Raw genomic sequence first — 19,720 nt, 5'->3', positions numbered from 1 at the left:
ATTGGAAAAAATAACGCGTAGTTGTGTCGCCTTATTTGAAAGATATTGTTAGACATATTCTGATTACAAGTAAGTCTTATTTGGGCGTTCATTACACCGTTTTCTCAACGATTTACAAAAAGGTCATCTACTTAACCAATCTATTTTAAACAGTCTGAGAAACAATGTTGTATTTATGGCTCCTTCGAAGTGTTGCAACATTACAGAGACCCTGACATGATGTCTGAACGCTATGTAGCCACTATTCCTGTTAACATAATCACACATTAGAGTTCAGGGGAGACTTAATACCATATTTAAACATGTGTTTAAGTTATATTATCAGCTGGTGGAAAAAAATCCGAACTAGGCTCACAGGCAATAAAGGTACCCACAGACAGATGCTGTTGAGCAAGTATGTGGGAAGAGTGACGAGGTTGTGTTCTGAGGCCATTGACCTTGTAAGTGTTACTCTAGACAAGTAACAGAGTGTGTCACGACTGAGTTATGTTGGGCGCTTACTTCCTTCACAACGCGTGATTACCTCCACAATAAACACACCGTGTTTTTGGAGGCATTCCAGAGGCGGGGTGTAAACATATAGGTGGCAGCAGTAGGTGTTTGGAGAATCATTCGAATTGTGAGATGGTAATGGACCTTGACGTTCCTTTCATGTAGCTCTTACTTCTTCTGCTGATGTGTATGGCTGTGAGAGGCTGGAGGTGAATACTACACCTCTAGTTTGAAACAAGTCAAGCGTAACGGTAGTGAAGATTCTCTTCTCTGTACCTGCCATTAGACCCCATAATTTTCACATATATTGTATTTCACTTTTGGGCAAATCGTTTAGCCTTCAATCTCTTCCTGGGGCACGATTAGACCATTTGTCTGAGGCGCCGCACTTTGTTTTTCAGAGTTGCGTGCTAGAGACTGTGATCATTTGTTGGAATCCCATACTCTATCCCTTAAGAGGTTTTTAGGGGGAGAATACATTAAGTTTGTTGTATGTGACTGCTGAACCTTTTCATTTCACGTTGATAGGTGTCATGTTTTCAGTCACTGATGTACCTGGTTCAGATTTACATGGACTTCGTGATATAGCCTAGTTATAGCTTAGGCGTCAAACACCATTGATTCTCTCACTCCTCTATATATTATTTACTCCTAAATAGTAGTTGCAGCAGCAGCAGTAGTAGTATGAGTAGCAATATAAAAGCAGTAGTGGTGATATTGCTGTTGTTATTATTATTCTCATTATTATTAATTGTAGTAGTAGAACTAGTGGTAGTAGTAGTAGTTATAGTAGTAACAGTAGAAGACGTAGAAGTAGAGCAACGACAACAAGAGGTAGCGTGGAGGATACAAAAATGGACAAGTTACAATAGTACACGTTTTGTCAGGAATTATTAGGCGGTCGGGTAGCCTAGTGGTTAAAGCGTTCGCTCGTCACGCCGAAGGGCCGGGTTCGAGTCCCGAAATGGGTACAATGTGTGAAGCCCATTTCTGGTGTCACCCGCCGTGATATTGCTGGAATATTGCTAAAAGCGGCGTAAAACCATACTCACTCACTCACTCAGGATTAATTAAAGCTTTAACGTATATGAATATTGGGATTAATAAGGAAACACAGGTCCATCTACTTACGTCTATGTTCTATATATACTGTATGGCATATAAGCTGTAGGGTTAGATACGAACAGAAATACATGCACGTCAGAGAAAACTAACACAACTCAACAAGGCACTTAGACAGCTGCAAACAGTGCATGACAGCTCATCATGAGTAGGAAGTTCGCAGAGTCTTCTTAAATCGATAAAATTCACCTTAATGTAGGTTCTTAATATAGACACCCTGAAGTGGATTAAAATTCTCATCTACATGTAGATAACGTCTTATGCATTAATCCTCGAATGCTGACAGCTGCAATTACCATCAACTATATGACAAGTTCTATTGCTCCGTCCCAGACATTCTACCCTGTAATATGAATGTGAATATGTGCTGTATTCTGATTGGTTGACAAACGTTGCACGATGGGATCGGAAAACTTTAGGTGAGTTGATGTGAAGTGGGTTTAAAGTCGAGTTTAAGCTTATTGCACTTATATAGCCTAGTTATATATCTCTAACGTCTTTGATATGACGTGGCTGGGGTTGAAAAACCTACCTTCCACTCTCCGGGCAGACGCGCTATCCACTGGGAAAACCTTCAGGAATTGTTACAATGCATGAATATTTTTTTTGATAAGAGTATTTTTTCTAAATCCAAAATTTCAGACACGTCGCATTTTGCTTGATCGTATATTGTTTATATCGCATTAAATATGAATCAGAACAACTTAGATTTAGTTTTCCCTCTCATTCTCTTACCCGGAAGTGATCAGATTGTTGAAGCTTATGACGTCACCCATTGTATCATGACGTTATATAGCATTCCAGGGCGACTGTCTCAAGGAGACAAAGAGAACACGAAAACTACTGATAACGTCAACGTTGTATTGCACAATGTGGATAAACAGTTTGTGTTTTTGATATTTCTTATCGAGTATTACACAGTAATGAAACCTCTGAACCAAATGAAATATCCAGCCACAACACAACATTAATAATCGCAAATCTGAAAATATAAAGGACTATTTCCATAATCATAAGAAATATTTTATATTCTTCTGCTCTATTTCCGACTATATCATAAGGATAATTATGTTTATGAGTTACTATTAAATAGTGATGATACCATGTACTCGCAAAAATGTTAAACTCTGTTTCATGCTGCTTCTCTCTGTATCTACTCTGTCTTTCGTACGTGTTTCAATTGTGATATTATATAATGCTATTAAGGAGAGGGCAACCAAGGCTGTGCCATCCTTTTCCTTGTGAATAGGCTATGTTTAAAACAATCAAAAGGTGAGCGTATCCTGCCCCACTGGTGACACCCGTCACAAATACATGTAAAGGCAATGCAACTGTTCATCTAAAAACATGCGTGAACACATCGTACGAGTCAAAATAGGGAATTGATTCATTTTGTCAATGATGTGTATGATCATATAAGTCCATGATCCGTGTTGTCTCCTTTGCAGTACTAATATATCTATGATATAGGCGTTCGGATATTATCACATAACCTACATGCATGAGCATATGTCAGATAATGCGTAATACTGATACACCCTGCTGCACCACAATCATAATTCGTATAAAGAAAATAGGTGTATAATGTGTTACCATGAGTAAAAATCACTTTGGACGGTGTGTTGTTAGCCTTGCATGTATGTTAGCAATAAACAGCTGTGGAAGAAATCAGCGTCTACGATAACGTATAGCCAGATGGTGACATGCAAACTGTAAAAGATACCAGGAAATCTTTGACTTTTCAGCTTTAAAACTCCAAAGCCAGATCTGGAAGCAGTTCATGTGTAGTTTCTATTTATCATATCATTGTAGCTGTTTGACGCGACAAACATTCTTCTGTTTGAGTGTCACGTTCAGGATGTCAGCTGCTTCAAACGTCACGACTGCACTGAATATTGAGTAGAGGTAATCTATTAATAACAAACTAATGATAAACCCTCGACTATTTTGTCAATGGTTTTTAGGTTGTCTGCGTTCTAATACAAAAGACTTTTTGTTTCCTTAGATGATGTTTTCGCGCCCCTTCACAAGTCACAGTTACCGGTCCAGGTCGTCACTCCACAGCTCATTCCGCGACTCCATGAGAGGTACGAACATCCGTCTGACAGCCACCAGAGTGGCTCTTGACCGAAACAGAGGAATAGAAACAAGGGCAGATGGAAACTGGCACAAAGCATCCTTTCTCTCAGGCTCTCGTTCCGACTCCCACTCCAGTTCTGCCGACGTGGAACGCGGCAACAACCGGAACCAGCTGCAGGTACCCCGTGCCGGAAGACCCCTGTACACAGCCTCGTTCCGATCTCACCGCAGGAGGCGATCCGATATGGAGGACTCCTTCAGCAGCTCCTGATTCAAACAACATGAAAAGATATTTCAATTGTGCTTCTTGTGAATTGTATTTTATATCCTAATAATGGATCTGTGATACCAAGTTTTTCTTTTATTGTTGTTTGATATTACATGTTTAAGCAACGGGTGCAACATTCATTCAGGAGACAGTTCAGAGGAATTATGAAGCGTCTGTGTATATAATGTTACAATTAATTTCTTTGTTTACATTTACTCATCTTTCCATTGTCTAAAACATTCTATCTTGTTATTTGCGTGAATAAATATATCTCAGATATTTCGATACACTTATTTACTACTAAGAAGGGACACTTTTATTTCACTTCACATTGGTCACGGGTGGCACCGGTCTAAGGCACCGCAATTCGTTGTGAAGAGTTGCGTCCCTTGGGCAAACCATAAACCTATGATTGTGGGTTCGAATCCCGGTTCGCCCCCATGATGTTCCTAGGTTTTTCAGCACCATACCCGTGTCCGTGGGTTTCACCAAAGTGGTTAACGTCTGAGACCTGCACTCAATCACTTACTCACTATTTCGCTTCTTAAGCCTAATGGATAACACTATCTGGACAGTTTGTGAAGTGGAAGGGGTATTCAAGTAAATACATTCAACCCATCTGGAATGAAGTATTCGCGAGAAGTCAAGACAATACACACACACTGAATGCACTATCTAGGGTTACGTCGCTGCAAGTGAAGGACCGCCTCCGTGGTCTAGTTGCAGAGCGGAGGGCGGAAGGTCCGGGTTTCGATCCCCGGCCGCCTCATACCAAAAGACATTAAAAGATGGTACTTGTTGTTACCTTGTCTGGCGCTCGGCATTAAGGGGCTATAACAAGGACTGGTCGGCTCACAGTCAGTATACTGTGTCTGAGTGGGGCATCATGTTAAACTGCGGCATGGTATCTCAGTGAGCTATCACAATAAATTGGTATGAGTCCGGACTAGTACAAGCAGCCACACACACACACACACACACATACATGCACACACACACACACACACACACACACACACACACACACACACACACACACACACACACACACACACACACACACACACACACACACACACACACACACACACACACACGTGAATGCACGTCGCTATATAAGTGCAATAATCTTGGACGCGACGTTAAGCCCCATTTCGCCTCACCGTGCAAGTGAAGTTGTTTATTTGAGAACTAGACTAATTTATTATATATACTCTAATTAAACAAAGTATATATATATTCTAATATATATTAGGCGCCGCGATTCGCTGTGCAGAGTTGCGTCCCTTGGGCACGCCAGAAACCTATGATTGTGGGTTCGAATCCCGGTTCGCCCCGATTATGTTTCTAGGTTTGTCAGCACCATACCCGTGCTCGTGGGTTTCACCGAAGTGGTAAACGTCTGAGACCTGCATCACTTTGGGCTTTCCTCCCACATTAAGCTGACACGCCGTGATATAACTGGAATACTGTTAAAAGCGGCGTAAAACCTAACTCACTCACTCACTCATGCACAGATTATTACGATTACGTTGACATTAATATAAAATTGTTTACTGGTGTATCTGCAAATGTTCATAAGGGTGTACAATCAGTTCTGTTCACGTTACGACAGCTTGTTGTTGTTTGTTGTTTGACGCCGCATTCAGAAATATTCAAATATCACAGAGGGGGCCATCAGAAATGGGCTTCACACATTGTACCCACGTGGGACATGCATCAACCAAGTAAACGAGCCTGACCGCCCGATCCCGTTAGTCGCCTTTTACGACAAGCATAGTCACCTTTTACGGCAAGAATGGCTGCTGAAGACCTACTTTAACCCGGATCTTCACGGATTATTGCATTGAACTGATAATAAGGTTTTTGTACGCATTGTAACAGTTTAATGCATGTGATTCTGACCATGAATGTGACATACCAATATTTTAAAATTCCGGGGATTTTCTGGGATTAATATGTGGATTAATGGTATAACCTGTATCACTAAATGGATACAGAATACTAAAGAACAAAACCAGCATCGTCAGTGGTTCCTTATTACCAATGCAGCACATTATAGAATGGATGTGGTTTAACATCGCTTTGAACAGTACTCAGTTCCGTGTTTGTCAAGCTTATTGATGTGGGAAAGCCACAGGTGATGCAGGATGCAGATATGTCTCACTGTGCTGAAACCCAGATCATAATTTTGGAACAGTTGGACCAAGGATCATACATTTCAATTATCAGCGGATCCTGCCACGCCTAATATACATAACTCTTCCAAGCGAATCGAGGTGTCCAAGACCACTGGGCCACTTGTAACCCATTTAACCCATTAACCCAACTTCACAAGAAGTCATTTCAAAACGTTAATGAAATGTCAGATTTAAATTGAATAATATGAAAAAAGTATTTTGACCAAATTGCTTTAGAGAGTAATTTACAATTAACTCGACCCTCATGTTAATATGTGTAGGGATTTTATAAAATTAGCCTTACAACATTTTAGTACCAGATTTGTGTAACACTGTCAGATCAAAGGTTCTTTTCTTGGACCCTTCAGCATTATTGTGTTATGTTTGTGTTCAGACAATTTACCGCGCCCAAAATGAATTATTTTTGGGCGCAAGGTGTGTAGTCCTCTTTGTTGAATATATTTGACTTAATTAGGAATCTCTGTGTTAAAACATTTAGCAAGATTAAAGGAACGCGTCCTGGAACAGAAGGAAACATTAATAATGGCATCCTCATCTCCATGTTTGTGCCCTTTGTGATGCGTTGATGATTTATGTAATGATTAATGGAAGGGGCAATGTTCCGGAATCCTGTTCAGTTCTAAATCACGTCTAGGAAACGTAATGGCATAATTCCGTTTCACGACATTCCTAATGTTTGTGAGATCAGATAGGATGTCATGCCTACCTCCACCTAGACTTGTCTCCATTTTAATATGATATAATGTAAATAATGTATCACACAAACAAATCATTAGGACTTGCAACAATATTTTCAATCATTTCGGAACACATCATAGGCGAAGTAGAAAACATATTTTGGACATAATTTCATTTTATTTTTTTTGAAATTTTGAAACAGATATTTACTCAAATTCAACCTCCGTCCTGCCACGCGGTCATGTCATTATAGACGTACCAACCTTTTTTGTTGTTTGTAGTATACGTACGCATACCGTAAATATGGGAAAAAGTCCTGAAATATTCCACTGAGGTTTCCACAAAATACATTAGACCGGACAGCAAGGGCGCTGATAATTGGTAATCAGAAACAGCATGAACTAGAAAAAGTGTTTCTTATGCCCGAGATAAGGAATACTAGCGAGATAAATGCAAACAAATACACTGCCAGTTTTATGTCGGATTACTCAACGCAATACTGAGCACATTCGGCGTCAGAATATCATGGTGTTTCAGAATAGTTTGACAGAAAGCATTTGTCACTTAGTATCATTTCTAGAATAGTTTGTCAGACTGTCTTCCTTTATCACATCATGCAAATACAATACACTGTGAACGCAAACAGGAGCTTTACAAAACGAAAAGGACAATAATGCAAGAATGGTAGAAGTTAGTTAAAGATGGGGTCGGTCGGGTAGCCTAGTGGATAAAGCGTTCGCTCGTCACGCCGAAGACCTGGGTTCGATTCCCGACATGGGTACAATGTGTGAAACCCATAACTGGAATTCCCCGCCGAGAAATTGCTCGAATATTGCTAAAAGTGGCGTAAAACCATACTCACTCACTCACTAGTTAAAGGTGGCCCTATTGAACCCGTATTGCCATAAGTATCTTCCACTTGAAGATCATCTTATCGTTCTAATTGAAATAAACCGTCACTCTCCATATTTTAAAACATCAATGCCAGAGAATGATCAGTCTCTATTATCTGCCGAAAATGATTCCATAGTGTGCAAAGGGCAACATAATGATGGAAATCACATAAATGGTTACTTAATATATCATTATTACTCAATATGTATAGCTAACGGACAAGCAATTTTACTGACGTATACGATAACGATATTATTATAAGAATAAATTAATAACGAATATAGCAGATGACAGAAAATCAGAAGGTAGTAACCGGTTTTGCCATACTTAACCATAATTTTATGTAACCTTATGCAAGAATGTAAATTTTGTATCTGTTACACCCCTTTTGTAGTTGGACGACAGGTCTTCTTATTAATTGATGTAATGTCAAATTTATAGGAATAAATAACGGGATGTCTCAGAAGACATTACGAGAATGTGTTTCCTGGCAGATAAATGAGTCTGTGTACGAATATCGTGATGGTAGTCATCGACCGCTGATTCTAAGTGTTGCTTCATCCCAAAATGAGTGTTTTTCCACACAGGTGTTTTAAGACACCTGGTTGTTATAACCCTCGTGTCAAGTGCAGAAAATTAGTCACGTGTTATTTTGGGTCTTTCAGAATCTTCCTTTGATGTTTGTATCAGGTCGGTCAAGCAACCCGTTACTCGTCTGAAAACTCAAGTTTCATAGTGAGTGAGTGAGTTGGGTGTAACGCCGCTTTTAAGAGTATTCAAGTTTTATCACAGCGTGTCAGTTTAATGTGGGAGGAAAGCCCGAAGTGATGCAGGTCTCAGACGTTTACCACTTCGGTGAAACCCACAAGCACGGGTATGGTGCTGACAAACGTAGAAACATAATCGGGGCGAACTGGGAATCGAACCTACAATCATAGGTTTCTGGCGTGCCCAAGGGACGCAACTCTGCACAGCGAATCGCGACGCCTTAGAGGACTGGGCCACCAGTCCTTCTTAGGTTTATAACCTTGAACAGTGTAGCAATATATGAATAAATGACTACCAAATAACATAACGGCAATGCCTCAATTTATGAAATATAAAACGTAAACGCCAAAGAATAGCCACTTTCGATTATTTGACAAAACAGATTCCATTAATATTGGGCGTAAAATGCACAGTAATGATGAAATGCATCAGGAAAAGAGTAAGCGTGTCCCGTACTACCGGTAACAACCGCGACTCACACAAATTGCATAAAATGATATTGCTCTTGCCTGACTCCGCACATCACTACTTTTAGAGTGAAAAACACTCAGAACAACAGCTATACGTACACTATGGCTGGAATATCAGATATGTCATCAACACATTCAATATTAATGTTTAACTCATAATTGATTACAATTATTTTGGAACACAGAACATTGTTTGACATCAACATCTTGTATTCAAAGCATTACAAATCATGCATATATAGTGGATGATATCGTTAAAACTATTCAAAACGCTTCACGATTGATGTATACTGAGTCAAATTAAAAACTTCACATTTTTAAAAGTAATCCCATATATGATATACAACGGACAAATGTATCAGAGAAGGTAATTTTTAATCATTAATGTCCAAAGAAGGATTTTAATTAACGGGGGTAACCATAATTTGCTCTAAGCACCTACGGTATCCGGTAATAACATCAACAGTTTAAATCATAAGTCCCAAGCACGAGAATCTGATGGCACACAAGTTCAGTAGCGTGTATGGCCACCATGTGCGTTGACAACTGCCACACAACGCCTCCGCATGGACCTTGTGATGCTTGTGAACACATGATTGGGAAGACGACGCCATTGTTGCTGCAAAATGGTGCCAAGGTCTTGCAAATTCTGTGGTTGGTTCTGGAGAGTGCGCAGACTTCTGCCAAGAGCATCCCAGACGTGTTCGATGGGATTGAGATCGGGAGACATTGACGGCCAGTCCATGACGTTGACTCCCGCATTCTGAATTGCTGTGTGGGGTCTGGAATTGTCGTGTTCGAAGATCAAACCGGGTCCATGTGCTGCCATAAAAGGCAGAAGTTCTGGTGCCGGTACCTGGTCGCGGTAAGCAGCGGCGTTAAGGTTGCCACGGATGACAAGAAGCCTTGGACGTGCATTGCTACAGAAAGCACCCCACACCATGACACTTCCGCCTCGAAATCTGTCAACTTCCTGTACACAACACTGGGCGTAACGTTCATGACGGCGCCTCCACACCCTCGCCCTACCATCAGCAAATCGAAGATTAAATCGGGATTCATCACTGAAGACGACTTGATTCCAATTCCTCTGAGGCATCGTAAGTGTCGCTGTGCCCACAACTGACGTTGACGTCTGTGTAATTGAGTCAGAATCGGCCCGCAGTATGGCCGTCGTGATTGAAGGTAAGCAGTTCTCAGACGGTTTCGAACAGTTTGCGCACTCAGTCTACCCCTAAACAGTTCATTTCTGGTTGATGTAGCCGTCAAACATCGGTTACGGAGGTGACGTAAGACAATCTGACGATCCTCTGCATGTGACGTCACACCTTGTCGACCTGGCCGAGGGCGATCAGCGATGGTACCCGTTTGCTGTAGACGCGTCTTTAATCATAAACAGTCCGTCGACTACAACCCATCGTCCTTGCGACTTCAGCTACGGACGTTCCCGTCTGCAACATGCCGATGGCACGTTAACGTTGCACATTTGAAAGGCGTGGCATGACAAATGGCCGTAAAGACTTTTGTTTTCTTGTGTTTTTCTTTTTTTGTTAATGACTGCTAACAAGTATGGCTGAAAACACGTGCGGGATTATGGCCACGTGACCAGTTGCACGTGAAAAACCACTTTTGCCACTATAGTGCTGTGCACATGATTTTGATCGATTCACCTGCACAAAAACGGGTGTTATCTGAAGACAATACGTGGCCATTACTGTTTAAATACACAATAAGGGCCCACAATGATAACTGGTCAAAATGTTAAAATTTTAGGATTGTGAAGTTTTTAATTTGGTTCAGTATATTATCAACTAGTTCAAGTCCACCGCAGTCGCAATTTTATTAATAAACATAATATATTTACGCGATAAATCACAAAGAACAATGAAGAATGAACCGTGGTTTATTTCACCATGAAGCATTGTTCTATCATGACCTCATTTCTGGAGATTTCTAACATGCGCTTGCTTGATGGCGTGATAAATGGGACGACGTTTGTTTTGAGAGGGAAATCATCGTTATATAAATATGTTTAATGCTTGAACATTGCATCAACATCCTTACACAGGCTGTACATTATGTTGATATCTCATATAAGAAACAAACGATTTATTGGAGTGTTTTATTGTACGATAAACAACTCCCACTCGTCTAGGTATCGACTGTATTAGTCTTTGAATCCTTCTCCATTCCTCCGGGTGTGGTTGACGCTATCGTAAGCGTCGGCCGCGTTCATCAAAAGATGCTCAATTGGGTTCAAATCTGGCGACCTGGGTGGCCAACGAAACACATTTACGTCGTAATTGACTCGAAAGGCTCCCGTGACGCAAACCGCATGTGGCCTTGTTGGAATATCTCACGTTGGACGCCAATAACAGGAAGGAGGTGTTACTGCAAAATGTCTTCCCTGTAACGTAAAGCCGTCATAAAACCATGCACGTAAACAAGATTCGTACGTTGTGCGTAGGTTATTGCACCCAACATCAAAACCCTTTCTCCACCAAATCTGTCCACCTGAACACAATTTACGAGCTAAACGTTCGTTAACGTCTGTACACACGATTTCGGCCATCACGCCTTTGTAAGAGAAAACGTAAATCATCAGTAAACCATATTCGTCTTCAGTGTCGCAGATTCCAGATCTATACAAACGAACGCGTTGAAGGCAGTGAGGACGTCGTACACGTAGCCAAAGTAATGTCTCCTGGCTCTCAATCCAACATAGAGAAGACGATTCCGTACAGTCTTGGCGGATATCCTTTGTACTCCTGGCACGTTGGCAGCTCTGTGTTCGGCCGTGACAGTCCGATCACGTAAATGCAGCACCCGGATGTACTTCGTCGGCCGGAACGTGGACGGTCATTGGTTGACCCAGAATGTTGAAATCGTACAACGAGACGTGAAATTGTACTATGGCTGGCATTTGAACGACGGGCAAATGATGTCTGAGACTCCCAAGCTTGAAGTCGGCCTGTGGTGATATTGCGTGTTGCAGATTCATGTCGTGACATAATTAAATCCTTTCAAAATTGAAAAACCACAAAACAAATTTCTAGACATATGCTTTCTTTTATAGTCAAGTAGAGCATGTACGTTTTCCATAATTTGCACGTGTCAAACGTTAAAGGTGGCGTTTGGGCGACATGTTTTAGACATTTGTGAACAACGCACCCAAAGTGAAAATTTCAAAACCAAATGGCACAATTTCCTCATATCCGTATGTGTAGATCATCCATGGCATATTTCAACAATTTTGAAGCCGTTTTGGTGAAGAAAACAATATGTATTGTAATGGAATCGCTTATGCGTTTCTTCTTCTGGGGAGAATATTCAAAGAGGAGTTTTAATCGATTCTCTCCAGACTCATTTCTTGTGGCGCCTACAATTAAGTATTATTTATAGAGGAATTTCAAAGAATATCAATGAGTCGCCTTCGAAGACAATTCCAATATTTCTAAAATCATGAACGCGTACGACGTTTTCGGCGCTATGAGACTTTAGTCTACCAACAAGGGATCCTGACATGAATAATAGACGATATTCTGCACGGCGAATTGCCTGTCCTGAGACCTTGGCTTACCGTTATACTATTAACAATACCTCAAGTATATCTTGCGTTTACATTTAATGTGGGCAAAGACCCAAAAGCGTCTCATGTCGCATGCTTAACCAACCTTCTAACACATTCTAACCCACAACAACCCAGGCATTGTAGAATCACAACTAAGCAGAACGAGCTGTGGTGCCTGTTAAATGTGTCCCTGATGTCACTCAAGCTTGATTTGTTAGGAGTGCTTTCTCAGCAGCATCGGGAAATGTTGCATGAATTACCGTCTCATGTAAGGAATACCCGTCACATATGTGATGCTGTTGCTATCTGAGACTAGTTATATTTGAACCTATGCTTCATAAGGGTATAAGGAGGCACGTGTGACCCAGTATTCCCTTGGGCGTGTCAGAAACCTATTCACGTTTGTTCGAAATCCGGCACGCCATAATTATGTTTCTAGGTTTACTATCTGACAGGCAACTTTGGTTTCATGTCGAGCATTATTCCAGTAGCTCCAGTTTTAGGTGTTTATATTTCACAACTTTTGAGGTACAATCGAGCATGTTCTATATACAAGATTTCAAGGAGCGTCATATGATTGTTTGATCAAGCTGCAAGGTTGCAACATTCAGTAAACCTTTCAAAACGTTTTATGGCGGACATGTGGATCTGACGCATCAGCAACAATAAACGATGCAATTCCCCATTTTGACTTGTTCCGTCTGTTCCCATGTTTTTTGTCATGTCAACAGTGGACTTGCCTTTGCGTGTGTGTGTGACAAAAGCACCAATGGGGCACTATACGCTCACCTTTTCACGAACAATTTTAATCATCACTATTTGATAGTTTTTCATAAACACACGCTCTTCATATAGTCGCAATTGTACAATCGATTGCTTTTAGCAGTGATTTCTTATGAATATGGAAGGGGTTTTGTCTGTTGTATTTCAACAAAGAGGCGGGCGTCTAGGACCTGCATCTCTCATGGCTATTCTCCCACATCAAGTTGAGACGTTACGACATAACTGAAGCCCTGTTCAAAGCGGCGTTAAACCAAAATTCGTTTACTCACTCATAAAGTATGAATCAATTATGTAGGATAGTAACGGTAGCGATGTAGACAATGTAGTGTCTGAATGACCACGTAATTTAGGCCCGTTCCACAAATTGATTTTCACGTCAAGACTTCGTCGTCCTTATGTCCTATGCTAAATCTATCACCAACGGACACAGAAATCTGGGGTTAACCGAGACCGATACCAGACCTATGGGAATCAGACAAAAAACACTTAGGATGGAAACGATTGATGCAAATGAATTACAGACTTAATGAATGTACCCATTTTCTGAAAGGTTACCTTCAATGTTTTTTACGTTTTATTTATCATAATAATCTAATTCCTGCACTAAATAAAACATTTTCTCTTGATTGATTTTACGACAGATGTGTGGCAACACATTTGTGGTGTCTGAGCTCAACGCTGTCGAGGTTTCAGATCCTATTTGAGATTGTAAGCGTAGACGTGTCTATAATTAAACATTTGAATGGTGGGATTAGGGCACTTTGAAGACATTCACCGAATTAATTTTATATTTTCGGACAATCGATTAAGTTCCCGGGTATCTCACAAATAGCTGACGTGAGATTGAGTTATACGGAAAACCTTGAATGGTTTGTCTGGGGCAAATCCTGATCGCCCGAGTCTATGTAATTGATACGTCGGTGACATGCAGAGTGGAACCGTTTACCCTGATTTATGAGTTCATCAAAATTCAGCCTCAAACTCTCACAAACACAGCTCAAGAAAGAATCTACGTGCCTAGAGCTGGTTTTGGGTCACTGTTTTCCCTTGGATGTCATTAGATGTGTTGTGTGTGCGTGCTCATATGCTTCATAGAAGGAAGTCGCACGTCCACTGTATCTCCATGAGTAGTGTGCATGGGCCGATTTGATGGAGAACGAAGGAGTACATCAGCGTACGTGTGTGACGCGTACGTTAGGATGTGACTACAATAAGGTAGATTACAATAATATATATCTATGGATAAATGTGTTAGTCTCTAATCATCTTTTTCATACCCCAAAACTTGTCAGACTATTTGTGACTAGTTTCCGTTAGTGTCATGTTCCTCAGGGTTTATCTCGGCATATCGATTACCATACTTCAGTGTGCTCATGTACTCGTGAGAACAAATGTACTTTTCCTGCAGATGATAATTGAAAGTAGCATTGTTTGGATGCCGCGAGCTTAGCCAAATGAGATGACAGATCAATGGAAGCAATGTGAGGCCCTTGACATTATCTATTAGCATCATCTAAATCATCTCGATATGAGGGATGATTATCACTGGCATGCTGGCATATCGGGATGAAGAGGTTAAGATACTAATTATCTATCAGAAAGAAAGGAAGTGTGTACGCATTGTTCTTATTATTGTCATCTTTTCCTTCGACGACTCATTAAAAACTCCGTCTGCTAGGACTTTTATATAATTGCTTTGGGTTTATTTCTAGACAATCGCAGAATAACTAACCTAAGTGCTCTTCATCAAACACATTCGAGAAGCTGCCTTCCGAGACAGCATTTTTCAATACAAAGTGATGGGCAAAAGATTTTCAAAAAATCCTAAAAGGGTCATATACGTGTCAGAAAATATGATTAAAGTGCGATAACAGTGTACATGTCCTACTCAATGGTTCGGTTCTTCCCATAGGTCTCTACATAATAACAAACACTTCAGTACTTTGTGAGTATCAAGGGCATTCAGAATTAGGTTTCTGTTTCAGTTTTTTATTCTACCAAGACATTGATGAATGCTTGATTCTGATTGGTTAAAAAGAGGTTTCCTTTTTGCTACGGAAACCCCTTTCAACATTCCGAAAAGTGGTCACAGGTAGTTATATGTCATTTGACGGGGACAGTGTGATGAGTGTGTGGGACAGCGTGGAGGTTGGTCAAAAGACGTTTGCCACTTTGGTAAAACCCATGAGCACGGGTATGGTGCTGGCAACCCTAGAATTATGATCATGGCGATGGGGTGCGAACCATCAATTACCGATTTCCGTTGCGCAGCGAATCTCGACCGACGTGCCCTTCGACCGACATGAGAGTGAGTGAGTATGGTTTTACGCCGCTTTAAGCAATATTCCAGCAAAATCACGGCGGTGGACACCTGAAATGAGCTTCACACAATGTACCCATGTCGGGAATCGAACCCGGGTCTTCGGTGTGACGAGCGAACGCTTTAACCACTTGGCTACCCGACCGCCCGACCAACATAAGAGACAGGGGTAATGGGAATGCAGCCCCATACTCTGATAAGACAATGCATCCAATTTCCTTATCCACTTTTGGCACTCAAGTGTTGTTCTTGTTCTATGTAGGTTAGTATCCAAATAATGAGGCTACGTCTAGTGTGCAACAGGTTGCTTGCAACATTCTCAGCAGTGCAGTAACACATTATTTCCGACATACCGGGGTCGGATGTTGTGGATGTTAATTCAACGAAATTGATCTCGACTTTCCATCACACGGAGGTTTAACCGTAAGGACAGCGTTCCATGTACATATACTCATATTAATGATACCACGCAGACCTGCAGGAACCTATTACATGTTTTTGAAATCCCGGCAGGATCACGCAAAGGAGAAGTGCAGATGAATTATTTTTTTGTCTTTGACAGATCTGATTGGTAATAAGTTAGATCCGGCACGGCAAATGTCCCAGGGATCAATACCAATACGCCTTCAATCACGTTTACTGCTGATAGTGTAAAACATGCGCAACAATAAAAACTCGCGACTAGTGAGTGAGTGAGTATTTTTTACGCCGCTTTTATAAATATTCGAGTAATATCACTACAGAAATGGGCTTTACACATAGTATCCATGTTGGAGCGTACCTGATGAAGCTCTGTAACCATGTTATTTACGGAATTTGAGTCCTACAAAAATATGCATTTTATTGTTATTATTATGTACAGATTAAAATTAAAAAAACGCAGCAAAGAGGGTTTGGGTGATCCTGGCACTGTCAGGCTTGTAAGGCTAATCATCAGCTCAGGTCCCTTGCCCCATCTACACGCAGCCCAGACAGCGAATGGGACTTCTCCAAGGAAGCGCTGCCGAGTCGAACCCACCCAGACCTTTTCGGGGAATGTGAAGACTCCCAAACACTGCAGCTTTCTGCATTACCCAGATTGTCAGAAGGGCTGTATTCCTAGCAGCAAACCATAGAACTCTCCCAATGCAAGTCAACAGATTGGGATGAACCAAACCTAAGGCACCGAGAAAAATGGGGAGCCGGACTTCTTGGTAATACTGTACTTGTGATGCAAGCGTGACATTTCGAAAGTGACGTCCGCATATTTGCCATGTTTCTTCTGAATCTTGTCAATCACATTAGTGTCAAAAGGGACAGAAAATCAATGATATGTATGATTTCACTGGATTTATATAAAAAGGAAAAGATCATGCTTGTTGGCCTGGATATGTCTGAGGCTGTATAGGGTCTTATGGTTTAATACAGGCCAAAGAATGTTGTATTTATCATTTTTCCTGACGCCCTCTATATTTTCTGAATCGCACCATAGATGGACCTCATTGTCAAAACAAGAAGCATGGCGCAGACGGTAACAAAACGGTCGAGCCACTCCATCACGTTTCATAAGATACTGCGTTTGTGCCAAAACTGGGCATCCACTCACTATGTGTTTAACAGTCTCTTTACATTCATTGCATTATCTCAATTTCATATTTACATTTTGATGCACAATCACACATTGACGGTTTCGAGTGGGAAGTGACTGGACCTGAGCAGCAAGCAGAAATCCTTCTGTTAAACATTTCAGGCCAGCCGACTTCATCCAAGTGAAGGACTCTGCAGGGTTGCTGATCTTCTTAACACACGGCACTTACACTCGACGCACTTACACTCGACGCAGTTGTCGTTCAGATTGCCTCTCCCTGAAAAAAATGAGTCTTGGCCGATTTGATATGGCACTTCGCTTTGCTGACACTCATTTCTGTGCGGTATAGCAGTACAGAACCATCGACAAAATCAACATTGACATTGAGATTATGTCCCACATCCTTGGCTCGTTGAAGGAAACTGTGGATTGCCTTGTTTTCATCATGAGTCTTGACATGCTTCACAAAAGGATAATCAGACAAAAAAATGTGTACAAAAGTGCACACAATACAACTCTACTATGAAGAGCCTCCACGTTAATCAAACCACGCCCTCCCATTATAACTGGTAAACACAAGTGATTGAGGTAAGTGCGAGGTTGGCTTGGATCTATTGTCTGACATGATTCGTCGTTTGTGGGGTTCAATACTTTGAATTTCCTGTTTCGTCCAAGCAACAACACCACAAGAATGCGAAAGGATGGGCACAGCAGCAAAAGTATTTGTATCTTTAACATTATTGCGATAGTTCAGCTCTGAACTCGAAATTTTCTTAAGTCACTCTGCTCGAAGTTGTTCCTTGATATGGGCATTCTGGAGTTTGTTCCTAACCTGCACCCTTTAGTCTAGGCCTGACCTACAACGAGATGGTCGATTACTCCTCCCACAAGTAAACTGACTGATTATCCCTCTTCTACCTTGCCATGTTTCAGATGAAGACTGTTGCATTTGTTGAACCCGAAGAATATGCCGATAGCATCAGAAAGGATTCGATAATGAGAATCTGTTATTAGTGTGGATTCTCCATTGGCAATAAGTTCAAGGTCATCCATGTAAAGGAGGTGAGTAAGAGGTGTTGGGGATCTCTGTTAAGGAAGTCAGGAAGGATAACTTTCCTCTTTGCTAACCAAATAGCTTTAAAGGATTTAATGACAAACCAAAAAGCAAAGGACTAGACGAATCCTCCTGAACTATTCTTGTTCTGAAAGAAATGGGTTCCGAAGTCACCAAAGCCTCTGCGAATACATCTCCACTTGAGTTGACCAGCAATTCATTAAAGACTTGAATAAAAAAAAAAGTCGCTCGGGGAGGTCAATTTATTCCGTTGACTTCAAAATCCATTCATGAAGTACGGGCTCATAAGCTTTTCTGTAGTCACATTGAGAGGTTACGGTGGTAAGTTCTAGCCTATTTGAGGATCATTTTCTGAACTATCAATTGATGCTCACAACCCTAACATCCCTTTCTGGCTCCATTCTGCTCCACAAAAAGAATGTCATTGGAAGCGCAGTATGATGACACAAGATCTTTAAGACACCCAGTAAATACTTTGTTCTGTGTATTCAGACAAGTAATTAAACGGAAGGTTTGGGGGTCAGTCAAATCACCTTTCATTGGGAGAAGTATTGCTCGACCTTTGTACAACCAAGGCGGGACATCCTCTCTATCAACAAGAGAATTTAAACTGTGAAGTAATGGTGTTTGGACGCATGGGAAAATTCCAATACTGGTTTAGAATACCATCAGGCCCTGGCGCCGTATTAGACTTTTTAATTGCCCATTAGACAATCGTGTGTGAAGAAACACAACAATGGTGACCTTATGTTTTCATGTACACTATGTTTGCAATCTGTAGTACATGTAAACTAAGCGGCAAAAGAAAGGTTTGCAATTTGTAATTTTCCTAAAAACAGCGATAACTAGTGGAAAGTGGGTATTGGGAATATGACTGCCCAGGAACAGGTACCAAAAAACACCTCACCCGAACGCGCCACCTTTGACGGCGCTCGTGCGGTGACAAAATATGGTGAAACATTGCACGTGCATGTTGCTGTATAAATGCGCTCGTCTGCAGGGTATAACCACACGTGATGAAAGCACACAAAAGAAATGCCACGACTGTCACAGGAGCAGAGAGAGAGAGAGAGAGAGAGCCATCGGTATTGTCGAAATGGGGGCAACACAGGTCCAAATTGCCAGAAGGTTTGGTTGTACACCATTGACAGTAGCCAGGCTAATTCAACGGTTCAGGCAGACAGGGAGGACACAGGACAGGCCTAGAACCGGACGACCCCGAGTGACAACACCACATGAAGACGGTCAGATATACGGCTCATTCACCTGCGAAACAGGTTCGTAACGGCGACGGCGACGGCGACGGCGACGGCGACGGCAGCAACAGCGTTGGGACATCCCATTAGCCAACGTTCAGTACTACGACGACTTTGTGCTGCTGGAATCCGAGTGTATCGTCCTTTCCGAGGAATGGTACTGACTGCTCAACATC

The 19,720-nt window shown here is 41.4% G+C and overlaps 1 protein-coding gene across 1 annotated transcript in view; it reads left to right on the top strand.

The window, feature by feature from the left end:
• Window positions 1-4,233, top strand: part of LOC124115391 (gastrin/cholecystokinin type B receptor-like) — a 79,062-nt gene extending 74,829 nt beyond the window's left edge. Inside the window, exon 4 of the mRNA XM_046476339.2 lies at window positions 3,620-4,233. Within this exon, the coding sequence (XP_046332295.2) occupies window positions 3,620-3,964 (345 nt within the window). The 3' untranslated portion in view covers window positions 3,965-4,233. The remainder of the gene's footprint in view (window positions 1-3,619) is intronic.
• The last annotated feature ends 15,487 nt before the right edge of the window (window positions 4,234-19,720 follow it).

This window comes from Haliotis rufescens, unplaced genomic scaffold (assembly GCF_023055435.1).
Source record: "Haliotis rufescens isolate VD_foot unplaced genomic scaffold, xgHalRufe1.0.p SCAF_2, whole genome shotgun sequence".
Lineage (NCBI taxonomy): Eukaryota > Metazoa > Mollusca > Gastropoda > Lepetellida > Haliotidae > Haliotis > Haliotis rufescens.
This window is presented reverse-complemented; position numbering and strand designations above follow the sequence as displayed.